Genomic DNA, 15,577 nt, shown 5'->3' on the forward strand with positions numbered 1-15,577 from the left:
TTTAACAACATTTTTTATAAAAAATGCTAATAAAATAAAATTAGAGTGGAACACAATTTCCGCAACAGACCTTAACCACCCTTTTCCAAGTGATAAATATTAATTCGCGACATTAAATTAATAAAATAAATCAAATTTTACATAATTTTAATTTTAGACAATTTTCAGTAAATAGTTTTTATTGTGACAACAACAAGCTATCTGAACGGTTTTTACAGTTTATGTTGTTTTCCGAACACTGGTTACAGCAACAAAATATTAGCCTCTGGGGTTATTTTACTTCTTTATATGAGCATTTCGTGCATACGAAAGTATGTGCCATCGTCCGATAGTCTTTTTTTGCAATTGCATTTCAGAAACCATAAAATGTACTTCGAAATAGTCAATTATATTATATTTCAGATACCGTAAGGTAAACTTCGTATTATTCAAATGCACTGCAGAAATGATAAAATATATTTCAGAAAGCGTCAACTCTTTTTCAGAAATCATTGTACATTGTGTGTTTCAGAATAATCAAATGGACTTCAGAAACCATAAATTGAACTTTAGAATAGTCAAATGCATTTTGAAAACCGTAAATGGACTTCATATTAGTCAATTGCGCTTCGAAAATACTAAAATATACTTTAGAATAGTCAAATGCACTTCAGAAACCACAAAATGTACTTCATAAAAGTTAATTATACTTCAGAAATTGCAAAATGCGCTTCTGAATAGTTAATCGAACATCAGAAATAACAAAATGTAGTTCATATAAGTAGAAACCATAAAAGCTACTTCAGAATAGTAAATTGTACTTCAGATAAAAATAAAATATAAAGATTTCGCTCCAAATCCTCCTTATTTGAGAATATTGACATTACCAGTAATTATTTGTCTGCAATCCCTAATTGTAATATCTGCGTCGAACAAATTTTTCGTAAACGATGTGGTATAAAGATTTTGGCATAAAAGGAGAACAGCCTTTCGCTTCATGCTTACATGACAAATTAAGGAAATATCCTGGGCCTCCTTTGTGGCAATGCATTTTTTGGGAAAATATAAATACATACCAAACAGTAACTAATGCTTCTGAAGTACAGTTAAATATTCTGAAGTTCATTTTACGGTTTCCGAAATACAATTGGAAGAGCTTTCTGCTTTTCGACAGCTGAAACTTACTGGAGCTACCAATCTCATATAAATACCCTTTAGAGACTCAATACACAATGAATAAAAATACGCTCCAAGGTACTAAACAAAACTTTATTACGCACATGCATTTTTCCAGGTAACACAGTAACATCGGTTCATCCTATACTTAACATTCAGTGGTCCTACAAAAAATATTTACAAATAGAGAAATTTCCCCGAAACATGTATGGTAGTTGTTGTTCGAATACCGCAATGGCGCAACAAAAACAAACAAGTTGCACAGCCAGTTTGGAAAATATGCTCACAGCCTACACAAACGTCCTTCCCAGTTGTATGGGACTCGTCACACCTTCAAAGCACACCAAAACTAAATATAAACTGTAAATCAACTTGTGTTGAGTAATCCTAATCGCACACAATCGTACACAATCGCACACAACATTGGCGCAGGTACAGAAATGCAGCAACAAAACCAACCTTTGAGTACAGTGACCAAATGCGGCGAGTAAATAGGTGAATTACCGTCAAAGTTGCGTCAAGTGAGGCAAGTGCGCCAAACATTTACAGCGAGTAGCATACAGCTTCGTGTACTCATCTCTTGTTGCCCTAAGCTGGTATTCATTTTGTGTTGGGTATATTATTTTAAACCTTTTTTTTACGGAAACTTTTTTCTCGAATTTTTACTTTTATGCAACATTTGGCGGCGAAGCGCTTTAAGCGTTTGTACCTGGTTTGCATGCGTTTGTAGGTATGCATGTATGTTCATAGTTATGTATGTTGTTTATCGTTTTTTTGTTTTCTGTGTCTTTTCCTATCGGGCGTCTGAGGTTAAAGCGCATCTTCTGCACGTTTTTCCGCTTTCACACTTGAAAGCACACTGTGTGTTCGACCGGACATTTTGATTTGCTGTCTCGTCGCTTTATCAAAGTTTAAATTTCTATGAATAAATAAAATCTAAACACTACTTGTGGTATTTAAAGAATTGGCAGTAGTAGTTCAGCCGAATATTGGCAACACGAGATTTTTTTTGTGATGTAAATTTGAAAGCAATTTTCATGCAAATTCATTGGAACGACACACATTGTTTCTGTGCTCTTCGATAAAAAGGTACGTTCGTAGGTTCGAATCTCCCTGCATGAAACACAAAAATGAAGAAAAAGTTCTTTCTAATAGCGGTCACCCTCTGAGTGTATTTCTGCCATGATAAAGCTCCCCATAAAGGTCATTTGCCATTCGGAGGCGGCTTAAAACACAAATAGGAGGAGGAGCTCCTGGACGTCTTGCACTAATTACAAGTAATATAAAGATGTTTTTGATCAAAATTTGGAAATTCGGCCCCACTGTCCAGAAATTTCGTAATGCTGGAATACATTTTTCTATCACAATGCATCTTCAACATTATTTATTTATTTATTTTTAATGAGGTATTTGACTGCAGGTTTAAATATCAAAATTAAAATTAAATTAGAAATTAAAATTTTTATAATATTATGCTATCTTAAACCTAGCATGAAACAAATTTGTAATCCACGCAATATTATTATATGTTAATTAAACAAAAAAATAGAAAAATAATTAATTAAATTTTTTTTAATTGCAGATTTTTCTGTCTTTAAAATGGAAACCCCACCTTTTGAAAGCAAATTCATGTTAAGTGGTAAGTTGCGAAAATCAAAAAACCGGAAGTGCCATTTTAAAATTTGCATATCTCTCAGTATTTATTTGTAAAATACATTTTAATTTTCCAAAATATTGAATATAAGGCTAGAAACTTCACATTAGTTGCACCATTAATAAAAACCAACGACAAATTTCTACATTTACACACAAGGCGGCGCAAAATTAACCACCCTATTGGAAAATTTATAAATTTTGTACATAGTGTCGGGCATCTATCATGCATGCATTGACACTTGTGACATAGACAACTGATGTATAATATACAAACAGACAAGGAATGGATCGTATAGGTCAAAATAAAGGAATCCATCACTAAAAAATTGTTTTTGTTTTATTTAGCAAATCAAATTGGATGATTAATTATGCACCACCTTGTGTGTAAAAGCATTTCAAATCATAAAGCACTTATTTTCAATAATTTTATTCATACATATTATATATCCAAGTACGAGTATGTCCACTGTAGCATATGCCAGCGCAGCCGACACTTAGTTATGTTGCTTAATTGGTGTCAGAACAACGACTGAGTTTAAGATCGTAAGAATACGTGTGTTGTGTGTACTACGCGAGTAAGCTTTGCCGACCACTGATCTGCACCTTTGAAAAATTAAGAACATTCATTTATTTAAATAATTTAATTTAATTTCATACTCCAGCACTATTTGCATTTCTTTTCTTTCAGAAATTTCGCTCTATTTTCTACAAGTTGATTTTTATACTAATCCCTACATCGAAAAAAAGAAACATATTTCATTAGTAAGGACATTGATCATTTAATTAAAATGTTCAATACTTAATCCATTCTCTTCCGATAGTTTCTACCAATAAATAATTTATTTTTAAGATGTCCTAACTATGTAAAAGTATCTACTTTTTATCCAATTTATCCAATTCTTAAGTGGCTAAAATTCCCATTACTTTTCACAAGTCTCCGGTAATGGCCATCGATCGCGTATTACATATCAATATGTATATGCAGTTACATTGTGATCTCACCTATATTCATAAGTTATGTTAACTCTCATTTACATACAATATTATCAACTCCACTAACACACTCTACAGAAGACGCGTTCTTTAAAATGCATAGATTTCCTAATGTTAATATTTATATCAAGGACTGATAATACATTCTCTTTTAAAACTTACCTATACTCATCTCTGCTAACCTTATATTATTTCATTCAACTAACTTCTGTTACTGTTACTACCTCTTACTGCTTAAGCATAAGTATACTCATGTACTTATTTATACTTACTCACTGTTCATCCCAATGTTAATCGATACCTACACACATCTGTATATAATTGGCGCGTACACTCTTTTTGGGTGTTTGGCAGAGCTCCTCTCCTGTTTGTGGTGTGCGTCTTGATGTTGTTCAACAAATGAAGGGACCTACAGTTTCAAGCCGACTCCGAGCGGCAGATATTTTTATGAGGAGCTTTTTCATGGCAGAAATACACTCGGAGGTTTGCCATTGCCTGCCGAGGGGCGACCGCTATTAGAAAAAATGTTTTTCTTAATTTTGGTGTTTTCACCGAGATTCGAACCGACGTTCTCTCTGTGAATTCCGAATGATAGTCACGCACTAACCCATTCGGCTACGGTGGCCGCCAAGACTTCGCTTTACTATATGTTAATTGAGGTCTTCTAGATTTTATGCATTTAAGGTATTTCATCGTACAAAAGTTTTCATTTATGTCAAAACTCAGCTATACGGTTTTATTGATTTTTCGAGTGTCGCGTTGAATGACTCATTGCAATGCGAGTTGTCAAGTATGCCACTTGATCTGCCATAATCACAATTCTAATAGCAATACTGCTTTTTTGGAACATAAAAAACTGTTATTCAACAATATCACAGCCAATCAAACTAGTAACCAGTTCATGGTCAATAAAGTGTGCATAAAATAAGTCATATATGTCTGCAGTAAATTATTGTACAAATGCAAATTGAAATCTCAATATTCAAAAGATTAAAACTACTTTTTAATATTTTAAATGTGACATCATTTCCTTTGATTCACTCAATGTTTTCCGAATGTTCCTAGATTTCATATGTATGCACCTCTTCAGTGTAGCCTAAAATCAGAGGAACGTATGTAATTATAAACTGGAACTGGTGCTAGGCGAAGGAAACCAAGAGATCTCAGAGATCTCCTTCGGCTGTTTTAACGAATTGCGATATTTTCTTATTATGTTTATTAATAAATATCTGCAGTTCATATCTGGCTTATGAGAGGCTTTACTGCGACGTATGCTGCTTGCAACTTATCTGCAAGCTCTTACTTGTACGGATAGTGGTGTGAGATTTACATATAAGCCAAAACTAGAGCTCTTGAGCCATAGTGCACATTCGTATGAACTCATTTGTGTTCCCTCTTGCCTAGTCTCCGTAGTTCTCTCAAATTATTCGAACGAATAAAGCCAAGATCTTTAATTTCAGCCAAACTTTGCAACAAAGAATGAGAAATGTTGATATCTGCAAAATATTGTGAGTTTTCGAATACGTGACTTTAAAGCACTTTTTGGTGTTTTAACAAAGCCCAAGACTTGCACGCACTTGCAATGTCATTTGGAACCTCAAATGCGTTATTTGGTTTCGAAATTTTGGAAAATACTTTTAAACCATCAGTATAAATTAAAAATTTCGCGAAACGAAAACAGCTACTTAACACATAGGCTGAAAAGCCCTGGGTCTAATGCTTGTGCCATCTATGCATCAATGCATCTATTGCATTCAACTCTTTTTCACTTAGTATATATATATATAATTGGAGCGTACACCCATTTTGGGTGTTTGGGTGGGCTCCTCCTCCTATTTGTGGTGTGCGTCTTGATGTTACTCCATAAATGGTAGAATTAGTAACAACCTTAAAAAGACAGCTGTTAAAATTACACAAGATTACGTTCGTGAGTTTTTGGCCTAAGAATAACGATACTTTAGTTATTTTCAAAGCAATGGACCCAAGAGAATTCCGTGTTTTAATTTTACACTGGTTTTTGATGGGAAAAAATACCGTTCAAGCAAAGCAAAGGCTTGGAAAGTGTTATGAGGCCTCCGCTCCATCAGATAAGGTTATGATTTGCTGACTTCAAACGTCGTCGTAGAGAGACAAAATCGTTTTGAATGATCAAAAAGTGAAGTTGCGTGAGTTAGCTGACATCGTAAAGATATCAAATGAATGTTTTGGCTTCATATTGAGAGACCTCACTGTTGACCACAAATAAGAACGTAGAAGAGCTCCCACATCGACCGCATTCACAAAATTTGGTCCCGACGACTACTAGCTGTTCGCAGACCTAAAAAAATGCTCGCCGGTAAGAAATTTCGCTCGAAATCTTGGTAGAAATAATGTTGATTAATAAAGCTAATTTTGAACAAAAAAACGAGAGTTTTTTGCAAAGTCTAGGGACTTTTCAGCCCATGTGTTAAGTATTTGTATTTTTAAAAAACATAAAAAAAGTTCAATGATAAAAATGTCATCAAGCAAGTCCCGTATGATCGGCAGTTACTTTCCAGGCAATAAAAAATACCACAGTTAAATTTTCTAATCATCTACAGACACATAGAAGTTCACATTGAATAGTAAGCAAACTTGACCCAACAACCCATTGCGACACGCTAACAATTTTCGAACGCAAAACGACATAATTTCGGAATTTCAAATTTTAAATTTGCCATTGTGCGTTGACCCTCCATCTTTGCGAATTTCAACGCCACCAAAGCTCACTCAAATTGATGAACATTTTTGCGCAACAGCATACAAGAGCATGCAAATACCTACACATATATCGTAATTGTAGTCACGAAATACCAGCATAAAACAAATGCCTGGCATATTGAAGAGAAACTTAAGCATTAAAAAGTGTGCACAAATGAACATTTAAAAATACATAATAATTTTACAACATTAATCACACATCGACCGATCAATTCAAATCGACCGGCAACAGCTTCGAGGCTAAGCAAATGGACTGGGTGCGCAGCAGCTGTGCAGACGAGCAGACGAGTGCAGGCAGCCACGGTGGCAGTCAAAACTATTTACATATGTATGCATTCGTCGAGATACCGATGCGTCCAATCGCGTAACTAATTCGTAATAATTCAATTTATTAAATAATTATTTGGTACGGAGGTACATGCGGTTGCATAATTGTGCACAATAATTTCTGTGAGTGTTACTGAGTGCGAAATCTTCAATTCAGCCAATATTGAATTCAATACCCAAATTCGTTGCCGCTTCATATTGTCAGTTTTTTTTTACTTATTTCGCTAATTTCAAACAGAATTAAACTTTCAAGACACGTTTTTTCGAAAGTTTTTATGTAGCAGCCTATTAATACTAGAAAGAGATTTTTTCTGTAAAAATTCCAAGAAAAGTACTGAATTTTAAGTATATACAAAAACTATAATAACTTGTTCGAGCATTTTTAATCGATTTATTCCAAAAATAATTTTTTAATCGATTTATTCAAAACATATTTGTAAACACCTTAGTTGGCCGACTACCTTCAGTTTTTAAATTTATTAATACGCATCAGTGCCTTGTGCCGATTTGACCCTAAAATTGCTTCATTGTGTGTGAAAAATATTAAGCACAATGAATATGTTTTTTTTTTTCAATATATTTTGACTCGTTTTCTATAAATATATAAGAGTTCTTTTACTTCTCCATTTTTCATTGCTAAATTTGTTTTTTTTTTTTTTATTTTGAGTCAAATCCACATTTTTTCACAATCAACAGGAAATTGGGCCGAGATTTGAACATCCCTGAAATCAAATCTACATATTTCAATATTTTGAGGCTGCACTGCCAATGCCACGGTACTCACTCAGCCGAGTCTGTCGCATATAAACAAACACTGTTTAAAAACTACAAACTGCAAATAGGAAATTTTTATAAAATTTTCTATAGTTGTTTGTCTCACAACAACTTTCTTTGTGTATTAGTTCCATGACTGTTGTTGTTATAGCAGACACCGATCATCGTCTAACGGCGGGTCTAGAAAACATGTTGCTTCGACGGATTGGGTGCGTAGGAAGACGGGTGTTAGGTGAGTGTGTTTAAGAGGGCATTTGAATATATATATATACACCCTGTTTGGGTGTTTGGCAGAGCTGTTCCTCCTTTTTGTGGTGTGCGTCTTGATGTTGTTCCACAAATAGGGGAACCTACTGTTTCAAGCCGACTTCGGACGGCAAGTATTTTTTTTTTTGAGGATCCATGGCTGAAATACACTTGGAGGTTTGCCATTGCCTGCCGAGGGGCGACCGCTATTAGAAAAATATTTTTCTGTGTCACCAAGATTCGAACCTACGTTCTCTCTGTGAATTCCGAATGGTAGTCACACAACAACCCATTCAGCTACGGCGGCTGCATATGAATAGGAGGTTGGTATCGTGCGGGTTATTTTCACATGCCCAACATATATTGAGTATGTCCGGGTCAGTTCTGGATAAGTAGGAGTTTAAGCTACTGTAATATCCAGAACGTAATTGAGCTAGGACTTGAGCAGAAAGACTTGGCTTCACTTGGTGTGTCCAACTTGCGCCGCTAAGCATGAGAAAGGAACGACTGGCGCGCTTTGTTAAACTTGGCCAATATCGCGAAAGTAGTTATCGCGCCAATTAAGAAGAAGAAGAATTGAGCCAAAATTACGCAGGTCCCTCGAGGCAGCTGAAGCTCTTCGTCTGCAGTGGGTGGTGGTTAGACTCCGATGACGGCATTAGAGGGTCAGGAGCTTAGGAAGGTGGCAAGAGACTTCCGATAAATGTCGTTTCATCTCAGCCTGTGTACTCCCCATTGCAGTAGTTGTAGGCGTGTTTGGTACTGGATCTCGTCCGTATACTCGAAGAGATGTCTTCTGACTCGCCTGGGATGTAGCTCAGGCTCTTGCAAGTGGGACTTCTATGGTAACAACGCAGCCGAAAGCATGAAAGGCTCCTATGAGCAAAAGAGACATCAGGAGGCAGTATTCTAACAGGTCTGAAGCTTTGTCCACTGCGAATCACTAGTGCCAGGTGGCCAGGCGGGAGTGTAGCGTAATTTTAAACCCACCGGGTAATTGACTTCAATGGCGCCAGTAACATATCTTTGTCTTTGCCCCAAATGCTACCGGCTAGAAAACCTTGTTGCGGTTTTGGGCTTTAGTGGCAATTGCGGTTGTATGCGCCGAGAAGGAAGGTTTAAAGTTTTGCGACTTCGCACTTAGCAACTAGCATAAAGTTAATTTATTTTTGCCTCGTGTACGAAACCCAATGTGGTTAAATGAAATGCCAAATGATTGAGAAGTGAGTAATAGGGATCGCCATTTGGCAGGTAATAGCAAACTTCTGAAGGTGTTTTTGCATGAAAAAATGTCTCATAAAAGACCACTCGCCGTTCAGAGACCTCATAAAACTGGAAGAGAGATCTTGACTAAGCCCCCAACAAAACGGTGTATGCGCCTATTTATACATACATATATGTATGTATATATGACATGTTTTTATTCGAATTGCAATTTTTCCCCAATTTTTCATTTGAAGCTACATTCAACGAAAGCCCGCTGTTTGACTTTCTGACTGAATTTATTGCGTTAGAAATTAGATTATTGGTGTGGACATTTCTAAGTTCTGTAATTGCACTGTTGAATCTTCCATGGAAATCGAGGAATTCATTCACTGATTGATGGGACTGATTATGAAAGGTCTAATCAAAATACCAATGAAATATATTTACTTATAAGTGCACTGGGTATTTTTAATTAAACTATCCGCATTTTATAGGAAATTCATTTTATTTCATATGAATTATTTAAATATGTATGTGTATATATGCTTATGGGTAAAGTTTTATTGTACAAAAAAATCTCATTAAAAAATTATACTTTACCGATTAAAAAATGCTATCAATTCTAATTATAGCCTTCTACTGTATTTACAGCTCTACTGCTCGTCACATTTCTCAGCATCAGCAGCGCCGAAGCGAGAGTAAGTCACAGTCGGAGTAGAGAATTTTTTTTAAGATTAAATAAAAAACAGTTTTTCAAAATTCTTACTCAGAAGACGCTAAATTTTCAACGATTTACGCGATAATCACAAAACTCAACGCGATAATCACACAAACTGAGCTATTCTACACATGCACACTCTCCCAGCGTTCTCCTTTAACTTTTACAGCGTTACTTATTTACAGCGCACTCTTTGTATATTGCGCAACAACTTTGACTCTTAAATAAAATGTGTTTATTCTTTTATTTGTTTCTCATTCCACAGAGCGACAGTACACCAGCGCGCGTTTTAGCTAAACAAACCGGTGCCGCTCAATTTGAAGAGGAACCCTATGAGTCGCACACAGATTGCATCGACCACAAGCATCATCTGAAGAAGCGCTCTTCCGACGAGGATGTTGACTATGAGGTATATCAGGGTGTAGTCGGTAGGCCAGGTATTGATTTTCCTATCTATCCTCGCATACCGAAGACAACATTTAGTTGTCGTTCATTTGGCAATGGATACTTCGCCGACATGGAAACGGACTGCCAGGTAACTGCACGCGTGCGCTCTATAAATTATCATTGAATTACACTAAATTTACGTCATTTCCTTTTCAGGTCTTTCACATCTGCGAAGAGGGTCGCAAGATATCGTTTCTCTGTCCGAATGGTACCATCTTTCAGCAAAGCGAACTCACTTGCGACTGGTGGTTCAAGGTCAATTGCTTAGGTTCGCCAGGTTACTATGCAGACAGCGCAGAAATACTCAACAAACAGCGTGTGCAGCGCATACGTCCCTCCGTACCGGTGCAGGGCTTCAATATTGTTGGCGGTGGTCTGAATATCAAACCTAAAGTAAACAACCAAGTACCGCGTCCACGACAGTCTGCAAAACCGGAACGACGTTTCGACTCGAATGAAGAGCCTTCGCTGGAAACGGTCGACTTTGAGGATATATCGGGAGAGAAGCAATTGAAGGGGGAAAAGACGCAGATACCGGCGAGCATCGATAACAACAACAATAATGATGAGACGCAAATAGCGGCAGAAAGTGGATCTTTTGTGGATGGACGGAGACGCAATAGTTTTGGATATGACAAGCCAAATGTGGATGCGGTGGAAGTAAAGTCGGCAGAAACCCGTACGAGAAATAATGGACGGAAAAGCGCATATGTGGATGGACGGCGCGGCACTGCTAGCAACAATGTAGATAGCAGTAAAAATGGCAATGGAAATGGTAATGGAAATAGTAATGGAAATGGAATTGGAAATGACAGTGGAAACGCAAAAAGTAACGGCAACGGAAGTGGAAATGGCAATGACAAAGGAAAAGGAAAAAGCAATAAAAATGGAAATAATAGTAACAATGGTGAGAGTAGCAACAGCGATCGTTCCGCTCCTACACGCAGTGGCTACGTTTATCAGAAAGAATCGACCGTGCGGGCACGAGATGGTAAACGTGGCCAACAGCGTTATCGTGAGGACTCGAAGCCTCAACTTAGTTCATCAGAATCTAGAGAAGTCAGTATAGAGAGTCGTGAGTACAACAAAAAGCCTTCACTCCTTGAGAAGCCACTCCGACAAGTAACTCCGGTTGAGGGTCGCGCCAAATCACGCTCTGGTACTTCAATTAAGGCAGAAACAGACACGGACTCGAATGAGCCACGATACTCGACACGCTTTGCAGAGTCACGTTTACAAAACACCACACCATACCACTCAATCGGTACATATTCGACAGCACGACGACTGGATACGACTCGCAGCACACCATTCTATACACCAACAGTACCAACGGTGGCTAAGTCAAAGACAACCGAAGGTAAAGGATTTTACATCAAGGGTTCTCCGGTCGTTGGATCGAATATTGTAGCCTCCACACCGAATCCAAATCGCTATAACGTCGGCACCGAGTCACCAATTGGATCCAAAAGAAGAGTGAGTTCACAAGAAACCACAACAATAGCATCACCTATTACAACGCTTCGTCCACTCATTATTGGCATGCGTTACAATAAAGAATCATCTGCCGAAAAATATAAAGCAATAAAGAATTCATTCGACGCCGACTTATCAGTGCAGCGGTCAAGAAAGCGTCCGGACTCAGCAGATCTTATTACAACTTCGACAACACCAGCGCCCACGGGACCCACATACTTGCCCCGTAACGCTGGTCGTCCGAAAGGTACATTGAATGCAGGTGGTGACGATTTTCTCTTTGCACCGCAACCAGCCGTTGAAAGCGATAACTCGGTTACACGCAATGTACAGGAAATGATCAAAACTATTAATCTGTTGAACACCAAGTTTGATGATGTTGACTTGTCCAAATACCAAGGACAAACGCGCGAAGGCTTAGAGATACCACCCTCTTCTGGCCCTGATGCTTTAGTCTCACTGGCCAAGTACTTTGCAGGTGAACAGAATGCAGCATCAAGCAACTCGGTTAGCGCCTCAGCTGACAACAATGGCGGATCGGGTACCGACCAAAACATACCCATAACCACGCTTTCCACATTGAAGTACTCGGTTAAGCCCATCAAAGTCTCTGAGAGCGCAACTGACTCGACAGCCAACACCACACCCGGTGTAAGTACAAAGGCAGATGATATACGTGCCAGTCTATTAAGTGAACGTACAGTCAATAAGTACTCAACTCTATTCGGTTTGCAAGATGCCAAAAGTAGACAAGCAACAGATGATAGCAAAGGAATACCAAGTGGTACAAATTCGACAAGCACACCAAGTGATAAATTCAACTTTTTCCCACAAATAGGTACAACTGGTGCTACGATTAGTGAGCTAGCAGAAGCACCAGACTCACGACAAATCGCACATGTATTCTCGGAAGCGATCTCCAGCTACTTAGAGGATCCCAAAACATTCCGTGCACAGCTTGAAGCAGTTAGACCAACGGAACCCACAATAGTAAGCGGCAAACCAAACTTTGAGCCCATCACCGTCACCGACCGATCGCTCTTTAACTCAGGCACCGCCGCCACTTATCTTCCCACACAATCGCCAGCAGCTACCGAATCGACGGCTACTGCATCCAGCATTGCTGCCGAGATTAATAGTAACTTTGACTTTTCCACGCCATCCAATGATTTATTGAGTACCACAGAAGTACCCGATACGACAACTTTCAGACCACGCTTTGGTGACGCACGACAACAACTGAGGCAACAGATATCAGCTAAATTAGCACCAGCTTCCGACGACTCGAACGAACATGAGGAGTTCCTTCACGGTGAACACACCCATTCGTTTGTTATGCAGCGCAATAATTTCAATGCATTTAATGGTAAAATTAGTGCAGCTTATGTCGAGACTGAAAAGAAACCCACTGAGAATCCCTGGAACCACATTTCACAGACTGACTTCCTCGATCCACTCACAATCAATGATGGGCTCATGAAGGAATCACGCACCAGCACCATTAGTTCATTGAGTTTTGCGAAAACAGAAACAACAACACTAGTCCCGGACACAACATTGCGCGGCCAGCAGAGTGTGCTTGCAGCAGATTTACAACGGACTACAGGGCGTACCAACGAGCAGTACACACGCATCGGTTCCGCTGAGGAGACTACACGCCACACCACTGTCACACACCAATCACCCGAATTTGACTCATGGCAAGAACTATTCCACACATATAATCTGCCACAAGAGTCACTACCATCCAGCAACGGATTGCAACGCATCGCCAACAAGCTCTTCGGCGGCCTCAACGAATCGGAGGCATTGCATTTGAAGAATGTTATGCAACAGGCGGAACATAATCGTCAGGTTTTAAGCCTGCTTTTGCTACTCATACAGACATGTGACGATCAGAATGGCAAGGCATTAGAGCGCTCACGCAAGCATCTCTTGAATGCGCTCATCGACATGGATAGTAAGTTGGCTTCCAATGAGAGTGGCAAGACGACGCATCAGAAAGGGGATAAGGTAGCAGCGGCGGCGGCAACGCAGTCAGTGGTTACAACTACTTCGCGCACGGCAGAGACCACAACCAATTCCCCGGCGCCCGCTGCTAGCACGATCACAGATGTCAGCACGTGGACAACAACATTACCGCCAGCCATCACACAGTCAAATGGCAGCGTAGAAGAGACGACGAAATTCGAAATACGCGTCGAGGATCCGGAGGAGAGCACTGCCAGCGCGGTCGCTTCCAGCAGTGTCGGCAGCAATGGCGGCAGTAGCAATTCGGATGAACGCGCCTTGGAGCTACTCAAGTCATTATACTCATTGGCCTCGAAATTCAACAGCAGACGATAAAACTGGCGAGCGGCAACGAAAAAACAAAAATAAAAATAAAAAGGCACGAGACTTGTTGGCTGCGACACTAGTGCACTACTACATACATATATTGCCACTTTGTACATTGAGGTCTGTCATCAGTCGTGAATCGGCAGTCGCGTTTAATGTCTACTCGCTGATCGAATACTTCGCAATAACCGCTTAATCAAGCGAAAATACTTTTATTTCTTTCTTCCAACCTTTTCGGTTATTTAATTCCATTTGTACCAATTTAATTTCATGATTTTTTATTCTTTTTGATTATTTGTATTTCTTATATTTGTATTTAATTTAATTACCCTTATTTGCTATTTTTAATTTTAGCTAATATTTTTTAAGTACCCGCAGACTAGGTTGAAATTGTATTACGCAGTGGAAGTTAAATTTTACGAAATGAAAAGAGTTTACTGTTCAAAATCGTTAAGAATGAAGAAACGATGCTTTTGTTTAATTATAACGTTAAATAATTTTTTTTTGTAAATAATTTTAAATGTTTACTACTCGATATTTTAGCTCAACAGCATATGCAGACCGTTTTGCATTTGTATTGTGGAAAATCGAAAATACTCAAATTACGTATTTTATTGTACCAAGCGCTTAGAAGCGCTTTATTTCTTATAAAAACTTTCGAGATTATTGAAATGTGTTTTTTTTTGATTATTTTTGTATTGCTTTTTGCGATACGTCCTCTTACGCTTTATTTCTTATAAAAACTTTCGAGATTATTGAAATGTGTTTTTTTTTTGATTATTTCTGTATTGCTTTTTGCCATACGTCCTCTTATGCTTTATTTAAAAAATTATTACTGTTGCCGTCGCTCGTGTAAATATTTATTACCTTTTAGAGACACGTTTCATTTTGCCCCATTGTAACATTTTTTTCTTGTATATTAATACCAACAATTTATACAATGAACGAATAAACAAATAAAAATATAAATTAATTAGTAAGAAACGTTTTAATTCACTAGAAAATGCAGATGATTTGCAAAATTGTTTGTTTTAACTAACGGTAAGTAAGCAGGCAGTCCATGCATCGCTTTTAGAAATAATAAAACGAAAATAAATTTTTAATATAATAATATATATGCAATGATGACAGATTACCAGGTTTGGCCTTCAACTGTGGTGAGAAATGGAATGAAACCACGTCACCGGGTACTCGGCATCAGAATTCTGTCCGATCATTTCACACGCATTCACTCGTCAATCATTCATTCGTCCAATCAGTCGTCCAGGTAACGAAGCCACATGAGTGTAGACCACGACGGACAGAATAATAAGGTGGCGCCGATCGTGATGCCACTACTTTGCACTCAGCAAATTCAACAGAATCGCGTTGTGTGTGGCGTCGCATTTGTACCAATTATTCGTGTGTTGTTTGTGTATTTTCTTTTTCTTCTTGCATTCATGTTTACATTTAACATCTCTCTGCTACAACCATATCACCACTGTGATGTCACGCACTTTATGA

General features: G+C 38.3%; 1 protein-coding gene across 3 annotated transcripts in view; it reads left to right on the forward strand.

Annotated features, from left to right (window-relative positions):
* Positions 1-15,005, forward strand: part of LOC129249674 (dentin sialophosphoprotein) — a 104,318-nt gene extending 89,313 nt beyond the window's left edge. For all 3 annotated transcript variants that reach the window (XM_054889379.1, XM_054889380.1, XM_054889381.1), the window contains 4 exons: positions 2,738-2,794; positions 9,748-9,794; positions 10,080-10,349; positions 10,418-15,005. In XM_054889379.1, the coding sequence (XP_054745354.1) occupies positions 2,738-2,794; positions 9,748-9,794; positions 10,080-10,349; positions 10,418-14,083 (4,040 nt within the window). In that variant the 3' untranslated portion in view covers positions 14,084-15,005. The remainder of the gene's footprint in view (positions 1-2,737; positions 2,795-9,747; positions 9,795-10,079; positions 10,350-10,417) is intronic.
* Positions 15,006-15,577: the final 572 nt, after the last annotated feature.

Source organism: Anastrepha obliqua, chromosome 1 (assembly GCF_027943255.1).
Source record: "Anastrepha obliqua isolate idAnaObli1 chromosome 1, idAnaObli1_1.0, whole genome shotgun sequence".
NCBI lineage: Eukaryota > Metazoa > Arthropoda > Insecta > Diptera > Tephritidae > Anastrepha > Anastrepha obliqua.